General features: G+C 40.9%; 1 protein-coding gene across 6 annotated transcripts in view; it reads left to right on the top strand.

The window, feature by feature from the left end:
• LOC149240743 (uncharacterized) overlaps window positions 1-23266 on the top strand; it is an 80678-nt gene that overhangs the window by 5783 nt on the left and 51629 nt on the right. For all 6 annotated transcript variants that reach the window (XR_016246542.1, XM_089373797.1, XM_089373796.1 and 3 more), the window contains exons 2-4: window positions 10684-10743; window positions 10940-11054; window positions 13313-14298. Coding sequence is in view for 5 of the 6 variants with exons in the window: in XM_089373797.1 (XP_089229923.1) it covers window positions 10690-10743; window positions 10940-11054; window positions 13313-14298 (1155 nt within the window). In the remaining variant the exon portion in view is untranslated. The remainder of the gene's footprint in view (window positions 1-10683; window positions 10744-10939; window positions 11055-13312; window positions 14299-23266) is intronic.

Raw genomic sequence — 23266 nt, 5'->3', positions numbered from 1 at the left:
TGCACAATCTCATATTGGGTCTATTCGCACTGATAATGGAAAAGAATATACATCAAATGAATTTGAAAACTATCTTCGCCAACATGGGATCAAACATCAAACAATTGTGCCTTATAATCCCCAACAGAATGGTGTAGTTGAAAGAATGAATAGGACAATCTTGAATATGGTACGATCCATGCTTTTCTTCAAAAATGTAAAGATAATGTTTTGGGTTGATGCTGTTCTATGTGCTGCATATATAAAGAATAGATGTCCATCTAATGCTATAAGAAACAAGACTCCTTATGAATTGTGGTATGGACATGTTCCTTCGGTAAAACATCTCAGGGTCTTTGGTTCCACCTGTTATGCTTTGATACCAAAGGTTCATAGAAACAAACTTGGTGCTAGAAGTCGTAAGTGTATCTTCCTGGGGTATTCAAACATCTCCAAAGCATACCGCCTCTATGATGAAGTAAATAAAAAGTTTGTTGTATCTAGAGATGTAATTTTTCTTGAATCATCCAAATCTGACAATGTTGTTGAGCGGCAACTTGATCGCTTGGATAGATTTGCAAAAACGAAATCATTTCAAGAATTTGATAATCAGATTCCACATCTTGAAGGGGGGATTCCTATACTAGATCAACATGTGGATTCTTCTTCTGAAGAACACTCTCCCCTGACTAAAACTCCAACAATGGATGATGCTTTAAGTGATGTAATTGATAGAATTGGGAGACTCAATCTTGATTCAATCCCAACTCAATCAACAAAGCAGCCTGGACCATCTCAGAAAGGTCCCCCAAAGCCGCTGACAAAGACACTTGAAAGTGTTCATCCTGATGAAATTGGAAAAACAGGAACCAGAAATTCAAACCGACAAAATGGAGGTGATGTAGATGACTTTAATTCACCTGTTGATATGGATGTTTCTTATGATTGTGAATTGAACTTGTCTACAGATTTTGAACCAACTTCCTTCAAAGAAGCTGCTTCTCATGATAAATGGAAAGAAGCGATGCAAAAGGAGTATGATGCCCTCATAAAGAACGGCACTTGGAAGCTGGTTGATCCTCCATTTGGAACCAAACCAATTGGCTGCAAGTGGGTCTACAAGAACAAGTACAAAGCTGACGGCTCACTTGACAAGCACAAAGCTAGGCTTGTGGCAAAAGGTTTTGCACAGAAGGAAGGGGTTGATTATGAGGAAACTTTTGCCCCCACAGCAAAATGGGCCACCATCCGGACACTCTTTGCACTAGCAGCTCAGAACGGTTGGAAAGTCCATCAAATGGATGTAAAAACTGCCTTCTTGAATGGAGATCTAAAAGAGAATGTTTTTATGTCTTAGCCTGAAGGATTTGCTGTGAAAGGACATGAACAAAAAGTATACAAACTTGTGAAGTCCTTGTATGGCCTCAAACAAGCACCGCGAGCCTGGTATGAAAAACTAACTGAGCATCTTCTGAAACTCAACTTCAATCATTTTGATCTTGATGATGCAACTTTATTTGTCAAGAAAGTTGGCAAAACAGTTGTATATCTTGTGGTATATGTAGATGATCTTTTAATGACAGGGAACAATGAAAGCTACATTGCATCCATAAAGAAGGAATTGGGGAAAAGTTTTGAAATGACTGATTTGGGCTATGTTCATTCTATCTTGGCATTGAAGTAACCCAACATCCAAAATCCATATTTCTTTCTCAAAAGAAATACATTGGAGATTTGTTAAACAGATTTGGCATGACAGAGTGCAATCCTCTTTCTACTCCAATGGAACAAAACTTAAAGCTCACATCTATTGAAGGAAAGGAATTTGAAGATGCAACAAAGTATAGACAACTTGTAGGAAGTCTCATCTACCTCACTACTACCAGACCAGACATTTCATTTGCTGTTGGAATCCTCTCCAGGTTTATGCAAAAGCCTTGTGAGGGACATTGGTTTGCTGCAAAAAGAGTTATAAGGTACTTGAAGGGAACTCAAGACCTTGGAATCAAGTATACACAGGTGGACGACTTCAGCTTGATTGGATACTCTGATTCAAACTTCGATGGAGACAAAGAAACTGGGGTATCTACTTCAGGATATGCTATGAGTCTTGGATCAGGAGCTGTCTCTTGGAGATCACGCAAACAATCAGTTCCAGCAGATTCCACAACAGAAGTAGAATACGTGGCAGTAGCTGAAGCAACGAAAGAAATTGTGTGGCTCAGGAAAATTCTTGAAGATTTGCAGGTAAAACAAGTACAATCAACTCCACTCATGATTGATAACACCTCTGCAATAAAGTTGGGAAAGAACCCAAAGTTCCATGATCGCACAAAGCACATCAATACTAAATATCATCTGATCCGACATCATGTTGAGGCCAAAACAATCCATCTCCGTCATTGTTCCACAAATGAGCAAATTGTAGACATCTTCACCAAAGCGCTTGGAAGAGAAAAGCCTGAAAGATTCAGAACGATGCTTGGACTCACCAACATCCCTTCAGATTAAGGGGGGAATGTTGACACCTAATCCTCTGCGATTGGGTGAATTTGGAATGTGAATAGTCATCAGAAGATGAACTGAGCAGTCACATTCTTTGTATATAACAATAGCTACCTAATGAAATAAATCGAATCAGTTTTCTGCCAAACTGGAGTTACTCCTGCCTGACATTATTATCTAAATTTCTAGATATATATGCATTTTTTGTTTTGTTTCTGTTTCACTGTTTTTATGGTTTAGCAAACGTTGTGAGTAAGCATAATCTTATGCTTTGTGAGTAAGCATAATGAACATGCATTTAGCAATGGATTTTATTTCTCGAGATTTTCTCAAATCTTCTATTCCTTTGGTGTATTTTTTCATCAAGATTTCTTAATTTTTAATGTTTATTTCTTTACATAAAACCATTTTTCATTACATGAGACAAGAAACGTGTGAGATTTATTTCTTCATTATTGAAATACATTTCAGTTTCTTTGTCTTTACATATAAACCACTCTTCATTATTTTCACTTTGAATGAGTGGACAAAGTGGATCCATTTAACAAATTTGTGTGGACAACTTTCTTTCTTCTTGGTAGAGTATTTGGATTTTGCTCTATGTATGTGCATAATTCTTTCCAAAGGCAATTTGTTTGTGTAATTGGCTTGCTTCTCCCTCCCTAAGTATTGAATGCGGTTGGGTAGAGAAGCATTGTCAAATGGTAGGGGATAGTCATGGTGGTTATTGCCTTGGTCACTAGCAAGCTTCGTAGATGCTTGGCCACCTATAGAGGTTTCTTGATTTTGGGTAATTAACTTACTCTAAAATGAAATAAGACATTCAATGTGTTCCATGTAATATAGATATAAACAAAACATCTAAAGAAAAGTAATTGCACAATGATCCAGTCCAAGAAAACAAGGTTTTCCACAAACCAATTAAGCCTTTCAACCTTTTCGGCTTATTTGCTTATATCAAACATTTGTGCAGAGTTTCAACCAATTAACATTTCATTGAGTATGTGTTTACAAATCATTGATTTTGGGATTGTTAAATTATGGTATGTTCTATGCTTAGAGCAGTTTACTACCTTTCTTCTTATTAGCCACAGATTAGCAATCACATATATATTAAGTAAAGTGCAGATAGAACATTAAACGATCAACAGAAAACAAGCCAAGACAAGAGATGCAAGATGTGGTGGCTAGCCAGGGACAAACCCCAATGCGGGGAAACCCTTTGATCAAATCTTCTTTTATCTTCAATAGTTCAGCAGAGAGAAATAGTACAAATCAGAATTTTGTAATTTTATATCAGCAGCAACAAACCCTAGATCAACAAAGTCAAACTTGGTCAAATGAGCTGAAATTGACCTCCAATATGCTTGGTCAATTTTCGGTCAACTAGCCCTCGAACAACCTCAAGAAGTAGCCCTTGAACAACCCCAAAAACACAGTCAAACTGTTGTTGACTGAAGTCAACTTGTTGCCAAAACTAGGGCAGTCAATGTTGGTCAAACCTGTGGATGGATTGCCTCGATTTTTGTGCCAAAAACTGCGGCCTGCCTAGGAGAGGCAGCCACACCAAAACCGCACCCTTGATGAGTCAACGCTTGGTCAACATAGGTCAAAGATGCCTTCAGCTGCCTCAGTCAAACTTGGTCAACGCAGTAAAAAATTTCTGCGTCCTCTTTCAGCCTGCGTCTTCTTGCTTTCCATGTGTGAGAGATCCTCTTCCTTGTGTATACCCAATCATACAAGGAGAGAGAGAAGAATGAGAGATGATGAGATGATTTGAAATGAATCAATCTCACTTGTATTTATATGATTTGTGCCACACATTTAGTCGCTGGCCGACCTTGACAATTTGTCAAGTAATTACAAATAAATTCATATCTCCATCAATACTTGTCGGAATCGGATGATCTTTAGATCAATCCTACACCTTTCGACAAGAGGAATCTAGGAAGAATATCAGCTGTCATAAATGAGGTGACCCACATGGAGTTTGGCCCCAGTTGCCAATTATAACACTCCCTCTCAACTAGGGAGAACTCCACCTGCAATTCATTTGACCGTTGCTACTATCCCAACCATCAAATGCACTGCTCTGCACTGCTTTGCTCTGCTCGAACTATGAAGAAGAAGAAATGATCGAGGATGTATCATACCATCCTCCACTGACCCGAAGTCAGTCTCAGAGTGTGTCATACCACTCTCACTGATCCCAGATCAGTATCATTGATCCCAGATCAATGGAGGTCATCCTAGCATAGGGAGTATGGGAGATACAACGATGCATCCATCGATAGTACTACTAATGGTCCCTAACCCTATTTCCCTACTCATTGATCAGATGAGAGGTACTTCCCATGAGTCCCAGACTGCATGGGTAGGATGCCTCGACAGGAGAACTAATCATCTTGTCCACAGGAGAACGAATCATCCTGTCCAATAGTTGCCACGGAGAACTAATCATCCTGTTTATAGTCGCCACGGGATAACTAATCATCCTGGCCCACAGGAGAACTAATCATCCTGGCCATAGGAGAACTAATCATCATGTCCTACAGTTGCCACGAAGAACTAATCATCCTGGCCCACAAGATAACTAATCATCCTGTCCTACAGTCGCGACGGGGTGTCACAGGGGAAGGTTGAACCTTTCACCTTGTACATAGTGCACCACCAGGGGATGGTGAGTCGCCCTGTGGTCGCATGTTGCTCCAAGAAGTACCCCACACCCCCCTTGGAGCTCCTAGAGCTCAATACATCATACTCGACCCTCATAAGAGGGTCTTTGAACGACATCAAGTCGTTCTCGGAAAGTCAAGAATTTGACCTTTCCCAGGGGTTTTGTCAAAATGTCGTCGACTTGTTCATTTGTATTGATATGTTGGAGCCTTATTGCTCCTTGTCGCACCATATCCCGAATATAGTGGTACCTGATATCAATATACTTGGAGCGATCATGAAATACGGGATTCTCCGATAAACGAATCCCGCTTTGGTTGTCACACAGGATCACGGTGGTATCCAATGTAAATCCAAACAACGCACTGAAGAGCTTTCGCAACCAGACCGCCTCACAAGAGGCCCTACTAGCAGCAATATACTTTGCCGCGATGGTGCTCAAAACCACCGACTTTTGCTTTCTGCTCATCCAAGATATCGAGGCAAATCCCAAAGAGAAACAGCCCCTGGAAGTGCTCTTTCGGTCCACCACACTGCCTGCCCAATCTGCATCGATATATCCATGTAGTCTCACATCTCTGGTAGTATATCTCAACCCATGAGTGATTGTGCCACAAAGATATCTCAACAGATTCTTGGCACCAATCCAATGTGAGTGGTGAGGCTCAACCATATGTTGACTCGATGTGTTGACTGCAAAACATATATCTTGACGAGAGTTCAGCAAGAACATCAATGCTCCGATGAGTTGATGATACTTGGTAGCATTTTCATAAAATGGGTCCGGCAGCACTACCGCTTAACTTCTTAAAGTCAAGCTCCATCAGGGTAGTCACGGGCTTGCAGTGCACCATACCGAATCTCTCCAATATCTTCACTACATATTTTCCTTGAGATAGGAAAATCTGCCCTGGCTTCTGCTAGACTTCTAGTCCTAGGAAATAACGCATTAATCCTAGATCCTTCATCTCAAATCTAGAAGCCAACTCCCTCTTACATTTGTGAATGAGAGGGTCTGCACTTGTCAGAAAGAGGTCGTCAATGTACAACACCAGTATGAGAGGATTGTCATCTTCAACATTAAAGTAAAGGTTGGGGTCGGCTTCACTCCTAGTGAATCCCAACTTCATCAAGTAGCTATCGATCCTCTCATACCACGCTCGGGGTGCTTGCTTCAACCCATAGAGGGCCTTCTTCAACATGCACACATGAGATTCTCGATCATGAATCTCAAATCCTTTGAGTTGCTCCACATAGACCTCTTCTTTGATCGAACCATGCAAGAACGCGGTCTTGACATCCATCTGATGTAGGTTCCATCCTTGCGAAGCAGAAAGAGTTATGATCAAGCAGATGGTGGTATATCGGGCAACAGGTGCAAATATCTCGTCATAGTCTATAACTTATGAGAGAAGCCGCAAGCGACAAAACGAGCCTTATACTTTTCTGTACTTCCATTAACTGCATGCTTTATCTTGTAAAGCCATTTCGAAGTGACAACTGCTTTGTCTTGGGGTCTGGGGACCACATCCCAGACATCGTTTTTCATGATGGACTCATATTCCTCAGTCATAGCATCCTTCCATACTTGATGCTTGACAGCTTCTACGAATGACGAAGGCTCATTTTGGATGATTGTGCTCATGATGGTCAAGTATCCCTGATACCTGGTCAGCTTCTTACTTTCCCGGAAGGTTCCCCTGGGTGCTATGTGCCCTTTAGCATCATCAAGTGTCCCCCTAAGCCATGAAGGCCTCTTCCTAGAAGAGGAAGGCTCTTGCGGAGGGGGATCAATAGGATCCATAGGTTCTTCCACATCGGGCATCGTCTCATCTTCCTTTTCCTTTGGTTCCCTGGTGTCAGCTTCTTTAGATCCCCTTTGAGTAGGAAGATTGTCAACTTTGCTAAGAGCCATATCTTCGTCAAAGGTGACATCATTACTAATCTCGATTTCCCTTTGACCAACCACATAGATTCTATAGCCCTTAGTGTTTTCGCTATAGCCCACAAAGATTATTTTCTTTCCAGATGCACCAAATTTATTCCTCATCTCCTTCAGCACATGAAAATATATCGAACTTCCAAAATTTTTAAAATGAGATATGTTAGGTTTCTTACCAGTGAACATCTCTTCGGGAGTCTTAGAACTCAATGCTTGATGAGGGCATCGGTTTTGCACATATACGATGGTATTCACAGCTTCGGCCCATAGAAACTTTGGAAGTCTTTGATCGTGAAGCATAGCATGGACGACTTCCACAATCGTATAATTCTTCCTTTCCGCCACACCATTTTGCTCAGGAGTATATGGTGTTGTAGTCTCCCTCTTAATGCCAACCTCTTTGCAAAAGTCATGGAATTCATTGGATTCATACTCAGTCCAATTATCAGTCCTTAAGATCTTGATCTTCTTTTTGGTTTGATTCTCGATCAAGGCTTTGAAGTGATGAAACCAAGTGAACATTTCATCCTTTTTTTTCAAGAAGTATATCGAAGTCTTGCGAGAATAATCATTTGTAAAAGTGAGGTAATATAAATATCCTTCCAAAGAGTTCACAGGCATCATCCCAGATATGTCTGAGTGAACCAACTGCAATATATCGGAGGTCTTGCTTTGGCTTGAGGGGAATGGTCCCATTTTGAGCTTTCCTTCGGCACATACAGGACATACACGTTCTCGCTGTACTCGGAACTCGGGCATCCCTGTCACCATTTGTCTTGCAATGGGTAGAGCTTTATAATGAAGGTGAGTAAACCTCCAATGCCATAGTTTGGACTGAAGTGATGTGTCATAATACATGACACCTAGCGGACTTTGTTCGACCTGATATAATGAATCGACTCAAAACCCAAGAGTGAAAGCTTCCTCACAATTCTTTTTCCATACACGTACCTTGCCATCGATGAAGTATACCTTGTAGCCTTTGTCCTCCGTTGCCGAAACAGACACCAGGTTCTTTTTGAGATCAGGTACATATAGGACTTCTTGCAAATGAATTGTATTACCCTGATTCAATTGAAGAGTGACATTCTCTACGTCTTTCACGGGATATTTTGTATTGTCCCCAAGAACAATTTCCAGGTTGGTCTCCTTTTCTATTAGATTGGAGAGAGCTTCCTTGTAACCAGTGAAGTGCCTTGAGGCACCACTATCAATAAGCCAATTTCCCAGTGAGTTCGGGGGAGCAGTAGTAGAGAGGGTTGCTGGTAGGCAATATTCATCTTGCTTATTGTTAACAACATTAGATTCATACCTGGAGTTTCTTGCCTTTTTGAAGGGTTGTCCTCTTCCTTGATTTCTGACATTTCTTTTACCTCTGCCATTGGACCTGCCATTCCTTTAATTGCCTTGAGAGTGATTTTGGTCACCGTCATGGTGTGAATCCCTTTTATCAGGGCACTCCCTCACATAGTGGCCCATTTTGTTGCAATTGTAACACCGACATTTTCTTCCACCCTTAGATCCAGCCTTTCCTTTGGATTTTAGCCCCAGAATTGTTTTTTCTTTGAGCATGAGAAGAAAAGGCAAAGGGATGGCCTCTAAGTGTGGGCATTTCTTGCTCTTCCATCCTTGTCTCTTCTTGAATTCATCTAGCCATCAATTCCTCAAATCTTGGGATGACATTATCGTTGAGAAGAGTAGTCCAGTCTATCATAGATTTCCTTGGAGGTTGTCAGCTCGGTAACATAGGCCATTAGGCACTTGTCGATAGAGTCCTGGATGATCTTCCTTGCTTTGACTTCTCCCTTGGACCACTTTCTTTTGGCAGTAGCGGATGCATTTGATGGAGGCACAACAATATTGCCTCTCACATGGTCCAACACTTCCTGATCTTCTAAAGTCAGATCGAGAGACATCTTCCATCCGTGATAGTCAGACTTCTCACAGAGCTTGTCTTTGGCGGGGAAGAGTGTTGAGGACCCCATGAAGTTTTTAGGATAGCCTTGCCAACCTTCTCTTCGGTGATTGCTCTTGCTCTTGCTTGGGCTTTGTCTTCACCTCAGCTCTGATACCATGTTAAATTATGGTATGTTCTATGCTTAGAGCAGTTTACTACTTTTCTTATTATTAGCCACAGATTGGCAATCACATATATATTATGTAAAATGCAGATAGAATATTGAACGATCAACAAAAAACAAGCCAAGACAAGAGACACAAGATGTGGCAGCTAGCTAGGGACAAACCCCAATGCGAACCCTTTTATCAAATCTTCTTTTATCTTCAATAGTTCAGCAGAGAGAAATAGTACAAAATCAGAATTCTGTAATTTTATATCAGCAGCAGCAAACCCTAGATCAGCGAAGTCAAACTTGGTCAAAGGAGTTGAAATTGATCTCCAATGTGTTTGGTCAATTTCTGGTCAACTAGTCCGAACAGCCTGAAGAAACAGTGCTTGAACAGCCCCAAAAACACAGTCAAACTGTTGTTGGCTGAAGTCAACTTTCTGCCCAAAACTAGGGGAGTCAACACTGGTCAAACCTGTGGACGGATTGCCTCGATTTTTGTGCCAAAATCTGCAGCCTGCCTAGGAGAGGCAGCCACACCAAAACTGCACCCTTGATGAGTCAACACTTGGTCAACACAGGTCAATGATGCCTTCAGCTGACTCAGTCAAACTCGGTCAACACAGCATACAATTTCTGCGTCCTCTTTCAGCCTGCGTCTTCTTGCTTCCCACGTGTGAGAGATCCTCTTCCTTGTGTATACCCAATCATACAAGGCGAGAGAGAAGAATGAGAGATTAGATGATTTAAAATGAATCAATCTCACTTGTATTTATATGATTTGTGCCACACATTTAGTTGTTGGCCGACCTTGACAACTTGTCAAGTAATTACAAATAATTCATATCTCCATAAATACTTGTCAGAATCGGATGATCTTTAGATCAATCCTACACCTCTCGACAAGAGGAATCTAGGAAGAATATCAGCTGTCATAAATGAGGTGACCCACATAGAGTTTGGTCATAGTTGCCAATTTTAACAGGGATCAAATCTCACAAAGTAATTATATACCCGCTTTTCAAATTCCTTCAAGCTTTTGAAAGTAAAACCAATGAATTATCAATATAATTTTACCATAATAAAAAACAATTAGAAGGCCTTTAGCCAGCTCAGATTGCTCATCCGTTAGGCTTGAACCGGCATCTCTTCTAGAGAAATTCAACAATTCCAATTTAATAATCCTATTGGCCTCTCTATGTACCTTTTGGGACAATTGCTAGTTCTAGCAGTAGAAAATTATCTTTCCAATGTATTACATGGCAGTTAAGCATCTTAGATGGCTCTATCATTGGTTTCGAAGGGAGGGTTTATACTACAGGGTTTATGACTGCAAGTTTTCGAACTCGGAACCGAGCCGGAAGGCTACTTAAATGTTGGGCATTTTCCTGCTGGCCGCATTGAGTCAGCTGCAATCCAGCCGAGGCTAAATTTCTCAACTCTGTGCAAGAGATGTCATATTATTGTTAGAATTTAAATGAAATTGTTGACTATGTGATCTCCATGTCCGTGCAGGGCGGAATGGGTATTGAGGAAGAGAATGAAGACAAACAGGAAAATGTTTGCTGCGAGAAGGTAAGTGTACTAATCTTTACTATTCGTATTACATGTCTATGTTGGTTGAAACCTTTTTAAATCTTATTTTGTTTGTTATTATTATGTTTTTCCTGCAAAAAATGGAAATGTTTAAGAATGGCATGTTCAATTTGTCGAAATGTGTTTGAGTTAGTTGGAAATAACTGTGAAACATATTTGCTGTTAAAAACGGCAGTGGAAACAGAAGCTTATTAAGTCTGAAAATGGAAGAAAGATGCTCCGACAAGGTATACGTATCCTGGAAGATGGGATTCAGAAGACTCGAGATGAAAGTGAAGCTCTTAAAAGAGGTATGCTGTCTCCAGAGAGTCCACTGCTTAACCTTGTTTTTGGAAATAATGTGTGTTGAGTTAGAACTAGGAGATATGTTTTTCTGATACGTCCGTCGTTATGATTTGAAAGTTGAAATCCACAACTTTCAGTTTGTTTAACTAGCAGTTAAATCAATACATTTTTCATGAGTGCATTGCCACAACCAAAACGTGTGCTATTACTGGGCAATGCGCATGTTCAAAGATGCAATATTTCTTTACTTATTTTTACTTCTGTTTTTGTGTGGGAAGTTGCTTAGAAAAACATGTCCCAAAGCCAGGGTTGCACCGCATAACATGGTCTTTCTTTTGTTCAGATGCTGACTGTCTGGGGTTTCTATTCTGCCAGAATCATCTGGGACTTGCACCTGGCCTTATCCCTTTTCTTAGTCATGCCATTTGTGTGGGGCAGACCACAACAAGAGTGGAACACTGGCAGATAGCTTAATAGTTAATGCTTGTGAATACTCCATCGACGTTGCCAACGAACCAAGGCCCTGTTGGCAAAGCTGCAATCTGTAACACGATATAATGCTCTTCATCAGAAATTTATCTGTTTACGGCCAATAGATGGATGTTCATCGGATCATCATAATACCCTTCATGACAAAAGAGTGCTGTGCCAACAAGAATAGGACATGCCAAACTCTAATCTGATGCATATTCAATAAATTCTGAAAAGAATCTTCGCCTCAAGACAAGTCAAAACTGTGCCTGGTGAGAGTATACTATCTTGACTCATAGATAAGTGGAATAAGCAAGTAAATGCAGTACCTGGGCCATAAGCATGTCTCCCGTATATGACAACCACAGGCCTGAAACAGATTCATTTCCATCCTAATATAAGCAAGGATATAAAACTTCCCACTTCACTGACCATTTCCCTCGTCCCCTTCCTAGTTTTTGCCTGCAAGTATGCCTGACTTGTATGACCAATACCGAAGTTGCAAGGGAATGTCTTGGTGGAGACTAGGAGCTTGATGATGTTACCGTAGATCTCGTAAGAGATGCATCTAACGATTCTAACCAAATACCTTGGTAAAGAGGCAGATTCTTACAAGCATTCATTCTCTAAACATCCACAATGACCTCAGAAAAAATATGAATAGAAACTTGCCTGAACATATCCCTATACAGTGTACAGCAAGGAAAGTGGTTTTTTAAGCTGCTTGTGCAGACCTAAAAAATTCTGCCGGTGCGAACCACCAAACGCCACGGTGAGAATGTGGGTGCCTAAAAAACGCGGAGTTATGCCTGAGCATTGATCTTTGCCACTTCTAACCAAAATGTTTAAGGAATATCTTCTTATTAATTGGCCATACACACTTTGTTATGGTATAGTGCAAACAGAAAAAAGGAAAAGCATCTCAGTCGTAACAAGGTGAGACCTCCAAGCTCCCCCTCTCGCCAACACTTTATTAACCACCACATCATCATACCTCCCTGATTGAGGGAAGTCTGGCTGCTGACGTTCACTTTTTTCTATGCACCTCCATTTTTCATCAGTTTTCCCATCGATGTGTTGGTGAGTAGCTAGAAATGTGGCCTTACAGGGCTCTCTGTTACTTGTGGGAGGTTTTTGAAGCGCTGTGGCAGATATTGAGAGTTTTTGAGTCCATGCTTTAGCCAACATTGAAAACAGATATGCTAATTCATCTTGTTCTTCACTGGAATGCATATCCACACAATCTTCAAGATCATCTTGCCTGGTTGGGTTGCTGCATTATCTCAGTTTTATGATTTATCTAACTAATACATTTTATCATTTATGCTGATTAAGTGGTGGCTTTGTCTGCTCGTTTCAGTTTTCTATCCCACTTTTATTTATTTTTGCAGACTCACTATCGCCGAAGTAGTTTAGAGGCAGAGTTCTAAATTTCTAATAAACAAAGTGTCAAAGAAGCCCGACAACCAGGCATATCTGATCTTGATCCTAGGCTGCAATTGCATTTACTCATGCATTTTCACTCTAGATTTGCAAAATATCTAGGAAACCCAGTTCTCTTTCAAGCATGAAATGGGGTCTTTGCTGGTTGGCTGTTTACTGTGCAAGTGGCTAGTTTTCTTTGGATTTGTAGAGTTAAACAGAAACTTTTTCTTGCATTTCATTATTCTGATTTGACATTATTATTTTGAAAACTACTAATGTGCTTGGATATTTGTGATACTTAATATATCCCAAGGTGCTCACTATGTTGAAAATCAAATTTATTAATTTTTCTTTTAATGACTGACAGAACTTGAAAATGAACAAAAGCGGGCAGAAGTTGAGAGCAACAGGGCACAAGAGGAGAGGAGACTCAGGCTGGAACTGGAAAATGAACACGATTCTTTGAAGATTGAATTGACTTCTGTCCTGAAACGTTTAAGTGATATAGAGAGTACGAAGAAAATCGAGGTGGAACATGTAGAAGGTGAGAAAGTTAATGCCAATGAAGAAAAGAGATTGAAAGAACTTCTGGAAAAAGAACGACAAGCCACAGAATTTGAGAGGAAAAAGACGGAGGAAATGAAAAAGCTGGTGAATACAGAGAAGAAAAAGGCAGTGGAAGAAAAGAAACGTGCAGATGCAGCAAAGAAAAACGCTGAAGAAGAAAAGAAACATGCAGAGGCTGCACAGAAAAAGGCTGAAGACGAAAAGAAATATGCAGATGCAGCAAAGAAAAAGGCAGAGGAAGAGAAAAAATGCACCGAGATAGAAAGAAGAAAGTTTGAAGAAGAGAAGAAACGAGCAGATGCAGAGAGGAAACGGGCAGAGGATGAGAAAATGAATAGGGAAATGCTAGAAAAAAAGCTCCAACAGGCAGAGCTGGAAAGACAAAGAGCAATGGAAGGGAGAAAACATGATGAAGCCAAGGACAGTGGACCTGCTTTACAGGAAAACATGGATAGGGAGAAGTCCAAGGTGGAAAAGAAATTGATGGAGCAATTGAAAAAAGAACGCCAACAGTTGAAGGCTGAAAGGAGAAGGGCCGATGAAGAGAAATCCCGAAGGGAGACATTAGAGAAGGAACATTCTGTGTTGATGGAGCACTTGGGAAAGAAACACCAACAACTAGAGGCCGAATTAAAAAGAACTGAAGAAGCAAAAACACAGAGGGAAACATTAGAGAGAGAACAGTCTGTTTTAAAAGAGGAATTGGCTTGTGTTACTCAATGCTTGAAGGCTCTGGAGGGCCAGCTAAATGATACCAAAAGAGAGGTTGAACGTTTGCAAATGGAGGTTTGGGCAATATGTACATTTTCTTGTTTTTCATTTCATTTTATAATTTAGTTATCAGTTTTGTAGCCTGATTTAGTTTTCTATCTAGGATAATTTATCTTTAAGTTCTTTTTCTCGTTGATGATGCTTACCTTGTTATTTACAAACAAATGTTAATGTTGCATTAGCTCCAAAATATAAAAAAAATTTGTATTTTTTAACAAACTTAATGGTAGAAAATGGAGGAATGTAGTTTCAGCAAGCACCTAGGCAACTATCTTTCTTTTTTCCTATGGAAAACCCTTGGCACTTTTCTTTATTTTATAGATGGTACCTAGTGTAAACCTTTTGTCATTGATTATGGTGCTTGACGCAGTAGGGATATTTTGTGAGGCATGCAATAGAGGCAGCCTTCCCGAGGGATTGACTCAAAGAACTCAACCACTCAAGCTAGCCTACTAGATTATGAAAGCACTTGTGCAACTGTCTTTCTTTTTTTCAAGGAAATTATCACAATTTCTATTTATAAAGAAAATGAAAATTACATTTCTTAGGTGTTTTAAACTTTTTCATACTTAACAAAAAAATAGATGCTACTAGAGCATATAAAATAAACAGGGAAGTATAGCTTTCCTACAACTAACAATGTATCATAGTAATAGGCATTCAAGCATGAGCTAAGTTTGAGACTAAATAGAACTAAGATTGAAAGAAGTCCTCAATCCGACCCTTTTCTCCCTTCTTCTTGACCTCAATCCAACCCCCTAAAGAAGAATTCATAGGGCTATTTATAACTTAGAGTACATATCAACACCATTCATAGTGGGTATCATTTCCTTATTAGAATTAGAGATTTTAGATTCATGTAGTCTCTTATTCCCTCTTGATGGAGCTTCCTTAAGGACTTCCATCCTGTAATGTCCCCTACGAATTAATTGCCAGGGGAGGACGAAGTAGCCCATCCAACCCTATATAGTCTTTGATAAAGGAAAAAACCCAATTATCCAATGTTTGGGGCAACATTGGGTAAATTTTGGGGTAGTTGGGGAAAAAACCCAATGCCTCACATTAGAGAAAACCCCATGAAGAAATCTATAAATAATGGAGAGTTGGAATCATTTTGGGGTATCAATTTGGATTGAATATCTTTGTTTTCTTGAGTTGAGGCTCTGAGGGTTTTAAGACCCCTTTTTCTTGATTAGTTTTGGTGGAGGTGATCCCACCCTAGTGAATCTCCTTGTCTAGTTTCAATGGAGATGATCCTACCCTACATAGACACCTATTTTCCTTGTTTTGGCACAACATATTTCTTGGAGCAGTTTTAGTGTGGTTTTGGCACATTGGGACATTCTCTATTCAATTGGAAGATTCGGTCTGAGGCTTGTTAAGGACAGTAAGATCTACGACTTGCTTGGAGGACAAATCTACGATTAGTGGAGGCCTAAGTCACATGACACGATGGCATGAAATGTTAGAAAATCAGAAAGACAAAAATATTTTCTTATACTGTATAATTACTTGTGATGTTCTTGACTTCTTATTAATTTCATTATCTTTTCTTTCTTTTAGTTCATCAAGCAATTACCAAAGCAAAAGCACATAAAACAATGGACACTAGATATAGGCTCACAACGATGGCAAAACCCCTCTCTAGGGGAAAACCCAATTAGTAATTCTTCCTTCAATATTTTTTTGGAGATATTCCAAGACTCTAGACCTTGACACAAACTTTCCTCCACACCAAGTCAACCTTCCTTTTCTCTTGCAGATGATCCTACTTGACCTAGTAGCAGCAGTAGCAATAGCAACGCTTTTTTCAACCCAACAACTTTGACCTTGCTTTGGAGACTTTGATCTTCACTGAAAGACTTCGATCATCACATAGGAACTTCGATCTTGGCCCAATACAACTTCCTGAGGCAGCAACACCCAACACCAACAACTTCAACCTATACTTTGATCTGGCAGCAGCAACACACGACAACTGGCTACGACATCAACAAGAGAACTTCGATCTTCCAAACCAAGGCACGAGAGAGAGAGAGATAGAAGCACCAAAATTTTGATTTTCCTCTTTTCCTTCTCTTAGACCAAACTCGCACTTCCTTTTCCTCCTCCTTCTATTTCACACTTTTTCCAACTTCAAGAGATATCAAACTTGCTTGTGAGAGTGTCCTTCAAATGGAATTCGAACTGCTTCATTTATAGTCCTTTGGTGAGGTCGAATAGCCCTCTTTGAGGCCGACTTGATCATCTTAAGGCCGACTTGGTGTGGAGACAACATATTTCATATTTGACTCAATACTCAACCTTTTTACATGGTTCAAAAGCCCAAGAAGGGTCTTTTTAGAACTACAATAACTCAGAATAACTCCTAGAAGTCCTCAATGGGGACTTTGACCTAAAACATGATGACCTAAACATGAAACCCATGCTTTAATAATAATAATAATAATTCTTTTATTTATTCTTTTGACAAGTACATTACAAGATGACTCAAATATACTAAATGAAGACCGAACCTCGTTACATTTTCCAACACTCCCTCTTTACTATTGAGGTATTCATCATATACAAGTACAAGGAAGATCTCAACTATATGAACCATTAAGAATTTTTAGGCACCGCAATGCCATGGACTAGATTCCTGACCAGGGCAATCTATCCAAGTGGGAATAAGATGGACTCAAGCTTTCAACCTCTCTAGGTACCATCAAGCTTACTTGCTAACCATCAACCCAGGGATCCAGGTGTGTATCCAAAAATAGAGCTCTATAACCAACACCACCTTTTCCAACTTCGGGACCTAGACATCAACACAAAGTGTCGGCCAGATGTCCTCCTAAGCAATGCTTCACTCACAAAGCCTCAACACTCCTTCATCCAACAAATCAAGGATAACCAATCTCTCCCAATCAAACTGATTGGTAACCAACATGCTATCAAAACCTTCGAGAGATTCACATGTACAAGCACAATCCTAATCAATAATATACTTTCACATGTACTTAATCAAATACAAACCTTCGGGGTCTTTCAGACAACAGATGTTGCTTCTCAACACATTAGGACTATCAACCGAATCTTTAACAGAAGATTCCTCAATCATACATTTTCCTGTCCTACTTCATATACATCAACATATGTTCCAAAAAGTATTCTCCAATTAAAACTAAGCTATGCCCTCCCTCTCAATCAGGGAGCTTCCCTTTATCCAGGCTCCCTCTTAATCTAGGGAGATCAACTTTACTTCTACATCAGAGAATCTTTTGTGGCTTCCAACCATCTCATCAAAGTTATCATCACCATCACTATTCACATCATGCTTATCACATCAACGAATACCTTCACCATCTTGAAGATTTTGTACCTGCACAACTTAGATAGCATGTACCACCAAATCTATAGAAGCATGAAGTTAGCCATATCAAAATCTTATAATAACGGGAGCATTTCAATCAGAGACCCAAACAAGAGACACATACTCTTCAACATCTTGCTAGGGACTTTGTCATAAACCCTTGACTACTTCATAACAACTTTCATTACATCTAGGGTTTCAATGTGATAAGTTTAGGTATGTTCTATGCTTAGAGCAATTTATTTCAATTTTCACAGTTAGCTCAATATCTTTTCCAGATTAGCAATCACATCAACATTAAAGTAAACTGCAGATGGAACATAAACATAAATCGCAGAAGACAAGCCAAGACAAGAGGACATGAGATGTGGCGCTAGCCAGGGACAAACCCCAATGTGGGGAAACCCTTGATCAATTCTCCTTATATGTTCTTCAATAGTTCAACAGAGAGAGAGAGAGATAGTACATTCACAACATAAGTCAACACTTTGACTTCTCTACATAAGAGCATAGATCATCTCTAAAAAGATGATACATGAGATCAGTTGAAGACATGCTGCTTCAATTGATTCTCCAAGGTGACTCCTTCACCTATCATCGTGTTGCATCTTGTCATCATGCTGCACCTCATCGTGCTGCACCATGCTGCACCCATCATCACAATGCTGGACCTCATGACTGGTGCACCTAACGCTGCACTATTGTCCCATGTGCCATGGTTGAATCATGTTGTCATACAACATATCTCATGTGCTTGCCACAACTATCCATGTTGTCCATGCTTGCCATACTGCACCATGCTTGCCATGCTGTCCAAGCTTGCCATGTTGCACCATGCTGTCGATGCTTGCTGTCCCATTGTGCCACTGCTGCACAATGACATGGTAGTCCCATCATTGTTCTGTCTCATCATGCTGCTGTCCCATTGAACATTGGGGCACAATATCATTGTTGCTAGTACTGCTGTCCCATCACGGCTTGTTATCTCAATATACTTACAAAATCCCAACATTGTTGTTGTCCCTACAATAACGTAACATACTTATGCTGCTCCAAATATGTATGTACCATTGCCTAGCTATCCTAGTTGTACTGCTGCACTGCTGTACCTAACAGTCATGCCTAAAACACTGTTGTTTTGGGCATATGGCAGCCTTGCTGTTTTTCTGTCCATGCATCATGGTTCTGTTATCACCCCAAGAAACTCTCCTAGGTTGTATCTCAGAGATGCTCGGGAACATTACAAACTCAACAAAATGTTGGAAATGGATGAATGGAAGGAATGATGCATATTCAAGCCAGATAACCACTTCTACTATGCTTAACTCCAAACATGGGTGAACACCCCCAGACTACAAGACTTTAGACCACCAATTACTCACAGTTTGAGGATTAAGTGAACGTGGAGAATACTAACCACACCAGTAGATGCACAAGACCATGTGATGGCCAATTGCAACCAGTAAAGAGGTCTGCAAATCTATTTCCTAATGCACAGACAGGATGATAGCTCTCTGGCACTAAGTAAACAGAAACCCGCATAACACATTCAATGATACATACTAGACTTCAACACAAATGTGGGATGACAGCGCCTCTAATGCTAAATACCAAGAGCACATGAACAAATGCATAACAGGCACAGCCTAGAACAGAGTAGAAATGGAAAGTGAGCAATTAACAACAAAAGAAGCTTGTATTAGCTGAAAATGAAGACCAGATGTTGCAAGTATCACAATAGTTACAGTCTCCAGAAGTTGAACCTTACATCAAAACAACAACCATCAACCCTCATTACATCTTGTTTCTGGGTATATATAGAGGTTGATTACAAAGCTATTCTGTTGCTTAATGCGTGGAGGGGTCATAATTGGCCACCAACCACTTTAACTCTCTGATGGAGTCTCTGCTACACTCTGCTAGCTTCAATAAATTAATTTGACATTCTCTGATGCTTTGTTGTACTCCTCGAGCAGGTGGAGTGTAATATGGAAGACATTCCATAACTGATAAATGCCTTTAACTGCTCGAGGCTGGTCCTTTTCTTCTCGGCCACTCTGCTCTTGAATGCAGTTGTTGAAGAGTAACTGCGCTGGGTACAGGTCGCTGGCCACCTTCGTCCTTCGGGAGCACAGAATGGTTATGGACGTGGATAGTCGGGAAGGATGGAGAAGGGAAATCGGCCGTTGGATCGCAGAGATGGACGACAGGGATCTCTTGGCACGGAGTACAGGGCGGAATGGAGGCAAAATGATCGTGAGCCGTCAGATCTGGTAGATGGACGGCGGAGATCGACTTACAGGAGGTATCAGGAGAAAACATGAACGGACAAACGTGGGCCGTCGGATCGCGGTCGGGCAGATCCGACGGCTATCGGGTAGAAGATTAGCGCGGGAGATAACACGCGGGGACGGGCGAGACGGGCGGTAAGCAATATTCCCCGCACCGCTTTCGGAGGATGGTGGTAAACGTACAACGGGCGCGCGATCACAATCATCGCGCGACACGTGGCGGATGTGACGGGGCCAAAACCACTTTCCCCGCCAGTTAACGAGTGGGCAGTTCGCGGGATCGGGAGGTGCAAATGTCGTCCGATCACAGCGGAGTAGATCGGACGGTGTGGAAGCGGCTGTGCAAGTTACTCGCGGTGGGGACTGTTGGATCGGGCGATGTGCGATCAACGGCTGCGATTGCGGCGGAGGGTTATATGGGTGCGGTTTCGTGGGTTAAGCGCCCGGGGCTTAAGGAAATACAGGTTCATGGTGAAATATAGGTTCATGCCGATTTTTGAAGGAAAACAGGGCTAGCGGGAGGGGTATGGGAGTGTGAACGAAGTGAAGGGGCAGGGGAAGAATGACAAATGTGAGCCCTCTTAGAACAACAGCAACACGGCCAGGCTTGCTTATGACTTCCAAATATTGAAAAATGTAGCAGAGCTAACACTGGCTCCTTCTGGGGATGAGATCCTCCCTGTGAGGTCTCAAGAACTTGCAGATCAACGCCTTTCCTATGAAAAAACAAATTTACAAAATTTCCTAGTGTTCCATTGGGCATGGAGTCTGACTGAACCTATACTAAGACTGATAAAAATCAAATTTTTACAATTTTAAGGCCAAAAGACCTTAAATCACATAAATTTTCAGAAAACGCCCATTAACTGGGCCATCAAAAACTGCTTCTCCCCCCATACTTTTCAGTATGAAGGTGTTGTTCCCTTGAGTCTGAGAAATGATGAAAGGCCTTGTCCAGAAAGCATCAAACTTCCCATGATTGCCTTTCTTTTCCTTCAATGCATCCCACTTCAGAACCAAGTCTCCAACCTGAAAATTATCTGATTTTTTCTTTTTGTCAAAGGCTTCCTTGATCTTCTTTTGATGTGCTGCAGCCTTCTCAACCAGCTGTTCTCTAATCTGATGTACCTCTGCTAAATCAGTGATCCTTTGTGCCATGTCTTCTCCCTCATTATGTTCTTGCAGGAATTTTGCTACAGGGAGAGTTAACTGAATTGGAAACACAGCCTCAGTGACATATACCAGCCTGAATGGAGAATTGCCTGTGGATTTCTTAACGGTCACTCTGTCAGCCCACAGTGCATACTTGAGCTTAGAATCCTAGTTCCTTTTGTTATCTTCCAACAACTCTTTGATTATCCTTATCAAGCTTTTGTTGGAGGATTCTGCTAGACCATTGCCTTGAGGATAATATGAGGTGGAATGAACCAGCTTAATGCCCATTGAATCACACATTTCCACCAATTCCTTTGCCCTGAAGGCTGCTGCATTGTCTGTGACTAATTTATGTGGACAACCAAATCTGGTAAAAATATTTTCAATTAAAAACTTCATGACCACATTATGATCAACCTTCCTGGTAGGGATTGCTTCAATCCACTTAGTAAAATAATCAGTGGCTACTAATATCCATCTGTGCTAGCCACTGGAATGTGGATTGATTTCTCCAATGAAATCCAAGCCCCATTGCTGAAAAGGTCCTTTTGTATGTATTGGTTTTAAGGGCAGGGACTTCAATTGTTGTTTCCCTTCAAATCTTTGGCACCTGTCACAAGATTTAACAAATGAAAATACATCAGAAAACAAGGTGGGCCAATAGTACCCAGCTCTGAGGATCTTATGGGCAGTGGTTTTCCAATAATGGTGTCCTCCACACATGTTGGAATGAAACTGCTGCATAACTTTCATTGACTGTTCTTTGTCCAGACACCTCAAAAGCACTCCAGATGGATCCCTCCAGTAGAGCAGATTTTCATGGATACAATATTTTGCTGCCCTAAGTTTGACAGTTCTGACTTGACTTTGAGTAAGGCCTGGAGGAATTTCTAGCTTCAGCAAGAATTTAACTATTGCAGAATACCAATTACAAGAAGCTAGATTTTCAGCCAGTGTCTGATTCTTTTCTGGTTCAGCTGCTTCCTCTTTTTCTGTTTGACCATTTTCTGAAATTGAGCCCATGAGGTTTATGTTCATTGTTCTGCAATTTTCTTCAGCTAACAACCTGGCAAGACCTTGACCTCTGACAAGTTTGGTGGGCTTTAGTTCTATATTAAATTCAATTAACTTTGCAATCCATTTAGCCCTTCTTCCATCAGCATCAGGTTGTGTTAAGACACACTTGCAGCAGTTTTATTGCAAGTAGATGAAGAAGGCTCAGAGCATCCGATGGTATTTTTCAGCAAAAACTTAAGGGATGCTGAACTGAGGTATGACATTATTGAGAAACAAGCATATGCTCTTATCAAATCATTGAAAGCATTCAGAGTTTACATTTTGCATTCCAAGATAATTGCATATGTCATCTCTAGAAAGATGATACATGAGATGAGTTGAAGACATGCTGCTTCAACTGATTCTCCAAGGTGACTCCTTCACCTATTATCGTGCTGCATCTCGTCATCATGCTGCACCTCATCGTGCTGCACCATGCTGCACCTCATCGTGCTGCACCATGCTGCACCCATCATCACAATGCTGGACCTCATGACTAGTGCACTTAATGCTGCACTATTGTCCCATGTGCCATGGTTGAATCATGTTGTCATAGAGCATATCTCATGTGCTTGCCACAACTATCCATGTTGTCCATGCTTGCCATACTGCACCATGCTTGCCAAGCTTGCCATGTTGCACCATGCTATCGATGCTTGCTGTCCCATTGTGCCACTACTGCACAATGACATGGCAGTCCCATCATTGTTCTGTCTCATCATGCTGCTGTCCCATTGAACATTGTGGCACAATATCATTGTTGCTAGTATTGCTGTCCCATCATGGCTTGTTATCTCAATATACTTACAAAAACCCAACATTGTTGTTGTCCCTACAATAACATAACATACTTATGCTGCTCCAAATATGTATGTACCATTGCCTAGCTGTCCTAGTTGTACTGCTGCACTGCTGTACCTAACAATCATGCCCAAAACACTGTTGTTTTGGGCATATGGCAGCCTTGCTGTCTTGCTGTCCATGCATCATGGTTCCACCATGCTCCATTGCCTAGTTGTCCACAACATCGCTGTTCCAATGCTGCCTTCGCTGCTGCTTATGTGGTGACTGATTAGGGCATTTGGCAGCCCTTACACACCCAACCAAACAACCCTTAAAATCTGCC

The sequence above is a fragment of the Pinus tabuliformis genome, chromosome 8 (assembly GCF_031772625.1).
Source record: "Pinus tabuliformis cultivar Carrire ecotype Pingquan chromosome 8, CPIR1, whole genome shotgun sequence".
NCBI classification, from domain to species: Eukaryota; Viridiplantae; Streptophyta; class Pinopsida; order Pinales; family Pinaceae; genus Pinus; species Pinus tabuliformis.
This window is presented reverse-complemented; position numbering and strand designations above follow the sequence as displayed.